The sequence below is a fragment of the Vulpes lagopus genome, chromosome 8 (assembly GCF_018345385.1).
Source record: "Vulpes lagopus strain Blue_001 chromosome 8, ASM1834538v1, whole genome shotgun sequence".
Lineage (NCBI taxonomy): Eukaryota > Metazoa > Chordata > Mammalia > Carnivora > Canidae > Vulpes > Vulpes lagopus.
This window is the reverse complement of record NC_054831.1, coordinates 97,548,581-97,555,696: the sequence shown is the minus strand read 5'-3', so window position 1 is coordinate 97,555,696 and position 7,116 is coordinate 97,548,581. Positions and strand designations below refer to the sequence as shown.

The 7,116-nt window shown below is 50.4% G+C and overlaps 1 protein-coding gene across 1 annotated transcript; it reads left to right on the top strand.

Annotated features, from left to right (window-relative positions):
• The first annotated feature begins 1,675 nt into the window (after nt 1–1,675).
• On the top strand, nt 1,676–4,112 carry LOC121497784 (proline-rich protein 2-like). Its single transcript, XM_041767499.1, has 2 exons — nt 1,676–1,755; nt 3,482–4,112. Exons 1-2 carry the CDS (start codon nt 1,676–1,678, stop codon nt 4,110–4,112), a joined length of 711 nt encoding a protein of 236 aa, XP_041623433.1.
• Nucleotides 4,113–7,116: the final 3,004 nt, after the last annotated feature.

The window sequence follows — 7,116 nt, the reverse complement described above, 5'->3', positions numbered from 1 at the left end:
ACCAAATGAAGATGGGAGTATCAAAATACAGAAAAATATTCTTCTGACATTAGAGGTAGGAAAGCATTGCTTAAACAGAACACCAGACACACTAACCACGAAAGAAATGTTGATAACTATATTACACTGTAATTAAGAACTTTTTTCCATTATATTAAATTTTTAAAACTGAAAAGTCAAAATCCAGGGAAGACACCTGCAACATACAAAACCTTTGGTATCTAGAACATATAAAGAACGTTTTCTACACTATACAACAGAAAATTGGGCAAAATACATAAACAAGTATTTTAGAATAAAATAACTATATGGCTTATAAATACAAGAGATGTTCAACCTCAATAGAAATCAGGGAAATAGAAACTAAAACCATAATGACATAACAATTTACATCTACACTGGCAAAACTTAAGACGTGAACAGTACATGGTGGAGAAAATTGCCCTCATCACCAAAACTCTCATATCCTGCAAAATCCGAATATAGATTGGTAAGGTCACATTAGAAAAACAATCTGGCATTGTTTTTCACTAGCTGTTCACCAAATCCATTTCATTTTTCTCCTGGGTACACAGAAAGACCACATTTCCTAGCCTCCTTTGCACTTAGGTATGGCCCTATGACTTTGTTCCAAGCCAATGGAAGGTAAGCAGAGATGACTGGAGCCACTTCCTTGACTCAACTTGACAATAAAATGTCCTCTGTGTCTCTCACTTCCCCATCTGTTAGCTATCTGCATGCTCCCAGGATGAATTTGGATGCCTTATTTTCAAGCTGGGGAGTTTTCATCATCTTGGCTTCCTGAATGATGGGGTAGGGTGCAGCACACCTCTCACCCCACCATCCCTTCTGAAAATAGGCTTTCCATGAATAAGAATCCCTCTATTGTGTTAAGCCCCTGAGATTCTGTTTGTTTTCTTTGACAGCAGCTAGTGTTACTTTTTAAATAAAGGATTTAGGTTGAACATTCGCATATGTTACAACCCAGGAATTCAGTTCTAAGTAAATGCCCTAAGGAAACTCTTGTGCATGTACATGAAAAGGCATAATAAGAATGTTCTTAGTAGCACAGATTGAGATAGGAAGAAGCTGGGAAAAGAGTCCACTGATGAAGAATGAATACATAAACTGAGGTTTTTTTTTTAAAAAAAAATCATACAACGGAACATTATACAGCAGTTAAAATAACCAAAGTACAACTACACAAACTATGTGGATGAATTGTAGAAATGTCAACTTGAAGGAGAAAACAAGCCCCAGAAGTCTACACAAAAGCTATAAAAAGGTCAACAACAAACACAACTAAACATTGTTTAAATAGGCAAACATTTGTATTAAAACCATTTATTTTGAAAGGAAAGATGCACAAAATTCAGGATAGTGACTACCTCTGTATACAACCGACACTCAGAATGCAACCTGTCAGTGCCAACCACAATGGCCACCAGCTGTAACCAGCCAGTAAGCTGTACAGATGTGAGCATGGGAAAGGCAAAGGGATGGGGGTGGGGGCACAAAGGAATATGCAAATTAGTGGTAATTTTCGAGTTCCTGAAATCGGGGATGGGTCTATGACTCCCATTCCAACATTCTTGAAATGTAAAAAGCCATGAAGCAAGCAAGCCTGGACTCCAGTGTGGAAGGTGGAAGTAGCCTGGACTAGGGTGTGGCAGGGATGGAGAAAAATGGGGAGATCCAGATAGATACCTATAAAGGGAAATGGGCTAAAGTTCATAATGCACACGAAGACAAGAGGTATGAAGATCCTGCGATTGATTAGTATGAACCAGATGTGCTTCTCTTTGCCTTTCAAGCAGTTTTATCTCCCTATCCAGAGACATTCTGATAGCCACCTCCAGTCAGGTCACACGAGAAAGTTTATGTGCACGAGAGAATGACCAAGAAATGCCCAAGAATGTGAGCCCCCCCAACCACACAGCCACCACGCAGACCCCACCCACGGTTCTGATCAAGAACCAAGGGCTGGATTTATCTGGAGACCCCGCAGGCGGGGAGCGGGGCAGCCAACGCTACAAGTTGGGTAAGAAGGCTTGGGTCCACAGAGTTAGGCTCCTGGCTAAAAGAGCTCCTTGCAGAATTTTCTTTTTCTTTTCTTGCCTTCCCATAGAGGATTATAGATAGCTGAAGTTTGTGAGTTGGATTGCTTCCATCCATAAAACAAAGACTATAAAGTCTTTTCACCCTAATCAGAAAAAAGGATCCCGTTGTCCCACTATATTCATCAATATGTCATATTTAACAGTTACAATTATTGACAGGTATATAAAACGTTTGGTGACAGAGAAAATAGCTTCCTATAAAGTGTTTATTCTTTTTTATTGATAATAAGTTGGCTTCCCTAGCCCTACCAAGAGAATACAGACCACTAACAAGAGATCAAATCCATTTATATGGCTTTCTACAATCATTCCTTATACTCTGGGGCTCTGTTCTAGGTCCTGTCTTTTAAATTTCAGCGTCCGTGAGAGCTTGGAGCCCTAAAGCAGGGTCATATTACTTCTGTAATGAGGAAAGAATAATTCTAATAGCATCATTTACAACACCCTTTCATTTTTCCTCTTCAGGACAGACTTGCTACTGTGTGCCTATGACTTGAATCTTTAAAAAAAGAAAAATTTCAACTGTAGAGAAATATTAATCAACGAATCTGTGTGCAGTGCCAGGTGGGCACCATGCACAAAAATAATAATATTGTATTAATAATAATTGTAAACACAATTGCTACTTTTATTTAATGCCTACTGGGTGCCAGGCATTTCAGCAAAGCCACAATTTCCCAGTTGTGAGGGGCACATGGGGACTAAAACCCGCTTGCCAAGCCCTGTGTCCCTGGGCAGGCTATGTCATCCCGGAGCAAGGGGGGGGGGGTCTTTGTAATATTCTATCACGTTGGGCTAGAAGTTGTCTGGCTTACACATTATTTCTGAACCCTAGGACCTCGATGCATTTCACAACAAAGAACCCTAGCTCTCAAAGCCCTTGCATTTTTTCTCCCACAACATTGCCTTTCTACAGAAAGAGAATCCACAAATCGAATTACTATTGTTTTTTATTCTAAGGGACCAGAAATTCACCAGAAATAGGCTTGATTCATCTGTTCTTTTTAAAATATGTATTCACTTACTCTAGACCAACTTCAGCAAAGCCTGCAGAGACCAAAGGGTGAAGCCTACTTCTAGGGTGGTCTCTGGGAGGTGACATTTTCCTAGAGAGACAAGCTGAAGGAGATAGCTGCGGAGAGGGAGAAACTTCCCCCCAGACATGCTGGAGCGGCATTTGAGCAAAACCTTGAAGGATGAGAAAATTGGAAGTACAGAGAGGTCGGTGCATTCCAGGCAAAGGCAGGCAAGCTGGCCCTAGCCGGCCATGACCTGCCGGCCGCCCTGCTGGGGCCTTGGCCTCCTCACCTCTGTCCTTGCGAACCACGCAGCCTCTCCATCGTCTGCCCTTCTCCTCCCAGGCAGGCTCCCCGGGCGCACTTTGCTCCCTTGCACAAGCCCAGGGAGCCGGGAAGCTTCGATGGTCCTTCCCCTGCACCCGCACAGCCTGCCTGGCCCCCGCCCCAGGGTCGCCCTCACTCTGGACCCCCAGCAGCGCCCTCAGTGACCCAGGCGCTCTGCTCTGAGGTGCTCCGGCCTCCCGGGCACCCCTGCCGCGCCGTCCAGCCACTGCCACCCACGCAGCCTGCCCGGGGCCCCTCCTCCTCCCTTGCTCGGGGCCTCCTCCCCGCCAGCGGCCCTCCCGCCGCCGCCTCGCAGCGGGGACAGCAGGGCCTCTGCCCACGGGACCGCCTCCGGCTCCCGGGCCGTCCCCCCCGCCCCGGGGGCCCACCAGCCCGCGGCCGCGGCTGCTGGATGCTCGGACCCGGCCCTGGATGCTTCGATCCAGCCCTGGATGCTCCGACCCGACCCTGGATGCTTGGACCCGGCCCTGGATGCTTCGATCCAGCCCTGGATGCTCTGACCCAGCAGCCCTGGATGCTCCGACCCGGCCTTGGATGTTCTGACCTGGCCCTGGATGCTCAGACTTGGCCCACAGGTACGGTCATCCACCTGCTAATGAGAACCGCAGGCTTCGTCGCCTCCTCCTGAATAGACTGTCCCATAGATCCTCGCAGCCCAAACCGTGGCTCCCTGGGGTCTGCGCTCCTGGCACAGAGCTGTCGCACTGTCACAGCGGGTGCTACAGGAGCCCTGCACGCTGGAATACCCTGTGTGACCCCCTCTCCTCTCTCACCGCGAACCCGTTCTGGTCCGAGCACAGTCCTGCACACATTACCTTAGCTCATCCTCTCTAGAATCACCTAAGGTAAGTCCTACGGCAGCCTCCAGTCTTCTAGAGCAGATACTGTGGCTGAGAGAACCCGGGCAACCACTCGGCAGGTGACACCGCCAGAAACGCGCAGAGCCTGAATTTGCCCTCCGCCTCTCTGAGCGCCAAACCCCAGCCCCCGCTCACCAGGACATCTGACCACAACACAAAGAAGGTGGGGTAAACAAGAGCTTCCTATAGGAAAGGACCTAGCAGGTGAGGGCCTGCTGCGCGCTGGTACTTCAGGCACATCCTCCTATTCCTCCTATTTCATTCTTATCCCCACTCCGTTCCCCATGCCTATGTGATATTACTGAACACTCATTTGAATTACTTGACAGATAGTCTCAGAGAAGTTAAGAAATTCTCTGCAGGGGTATCCCTGGGTGGCTCAGAGGTTTTGCACCTGCCTTCGGCCCAGGACGTGATCCTGGAGTCCCGGGATCAAGTCCCGCCTCGGGCTCCCTGCATGGAGCCTGCTTCTCCCTCTGCCTGTGTCTCTGCCTCTCTCTTTATCTGTGTCTCTCATGAATAAATAAATATAAAATCTTTAAAAAAAAAAGAAAAAGAAAGAAATTCTCTGCAGGTCACACAGTAAGTAAATGTGGTGCCCACTGAATTCCCAATTCTCTGACGACAAAGCCCTCTTGGCGCACAGGATCCAGCCCTCCCTGGCAGGCACCCTCTCGGGATATGGAGGCCAGACCCACCACTTTGGAAGGCTAGAAGATTCTCAATTTCGGTCATGCTACAAAGGCCAGAAAGCTGACCTTCCCCGTTTCACATACAAAAAGTTTTGCTTTGCTTTGCTTTGCTGTGCTTGTAATTCTCATTGCTTGAAACACTAACATTTGCACAAGACCTCACTTAAGTTCGTAATATCCTTAGGCCGCTGGTGTTCGAAACTCAAGCAGTGGTGTCTCTGCCTCTGGGAGGCATTATTTCTCCTGAAAACGCCCTAATCGTTATCCTCAAAGCCTTGGGCTGACAGATGACCACGCTCTCCCGATGCCATCTTAGGAAGGAGCCACGCAGGAGGACGTAGCCGTCTCCACTGGAGCTCAAGCTTGAAAGGGACCGAATGTTTACCAGACAGAGACGGTTTACACATGCAAGGCTGAGAAACCACTGACTGACAAGACGTGCTTTATCCCTGCCACCCAGAGGGGTGGGAGAGTGGAGGAGAAACGATCTTGGGCTCACAGGGACACCCAGACTCATCACAGAAAATAAGAAACTGCATTTTCTGCGGGGAGGAAAGGGAGCCGAGCATCCCCCCAGCCTCTGCCTTGGTCCAAGGTTAACAACGGCGGGATGAACTTGCCAGGGGTGTGGGAATTTGCTCCTCCACATCCCCAAATGCTCCCATTCCAGCTCTCGTCTCCTCTGGACCCAATTCTGCGGGGCATTCAACCCTTCAACCCACTGGACCAGAAGGCCCAGCTCTGCCTGGAACTTGGCAGAGATCCTCGGCTCCAGGAAGTGAATACTTTTCCTCATTCCCACGAAGTAAAAAATGTCATGAGAAATGCAGGGGTTGTGCTTCTCCAGGCGGGTCCGGTGGTGATCTTCCCAAGTCCTGTTCCGCACAAGTGGGAACTCCCAGCCACCAGGGGCAGCCGGCCTGGGGGGACCCGGATCCGCAGGCCGGAGAGGGAAGGACAGACTGGGCTGTGCTCAAGCGCTGCAAAGAAATAGGTGGGCGGGTGCGCGGCCCATGGCCCAGGGGCCGCGGCCGGCCTGGTCTTCAGTAAGCATCGGAAACCCCTGCAGGGCTTGTTCACACACAGATGTTTGGACGCCATCCCCAGAGATTCTGATTCAGCAGGTCTGGGGCAGGGCCCATTCATTTGCATTTCTAGCAAGTTCCCCCGGGCTGCTGCTGATGCAGGCTCCACACTCCGAAGGGCACTGCCCTGCTGCCACACGCTGTCCCTTGGCCTAGGCCATTAAAACCCAGCCGGGCTTAAACACTCCACGGGCCGGCCTTGTGTGGCTGCACAGTTTGTGTCCCGCCCAAAGGCGCTTGCAGGAGGGGATGAGGGCCGGGGTGAGGGAGACCCTGCTCTACTCGCCAAGCCATGTACTCTGCCAGGGGGCTGGGCCGGCCTGGAGAAAGGGGCTTGTGTATGCAGAGAGGGCACCTTTACTAATCATCCACCCAAAGGGAGTGCCTTTTTCCTGATGTCACAAAAGCACACATAGGCAGTGGTGACGCTACAAACAAATAAATAATGCTCTTTGCCCACAAGCACACGTAACAGAACATCAAACACATGCCCACTCTGAGACCCCGGAGGGGGTCACAAGGTCAGAAGCGATGCTGGCTTTCGGGGTGGGGGGGACTCACTGAGAATCCCAGCCTCAGTGTGTCTCCTAAAAAAGGCCACGTGAGAAACAGGCCCTTCCATGGCCTCAAGGGCAGTGAGGGCGTGTGTCCCATCACTGCTCATATCACCTCGGGCCACGGGGCAGGGAACATTCCACAGCTAATCCCGTCTCACCCACCTGCAGCCAGTGCATCCGAGCACCGTCCAGGTCCCGGGCACGGTTTGTGACGCTCGCAGAGACGCCTGCGCTGGCTCCCAGGTGGCTGGTCCCCCCTCTCCGTAGAAGCTGTGGCCAGCAGCCCACGGCAGGCTGACCCCCCCCCCGCCCCGGCCGCTAGGTCGCCCTCCAGGATGCCGCACGTGTCACTCCTGCCAGTTGAGTCATGTGCCAGCCCAGAGTCAGCTGTGTGCGCTCCCAAACCGCCCGGTGCCAGCTGCGCGTGTCACTGTGATC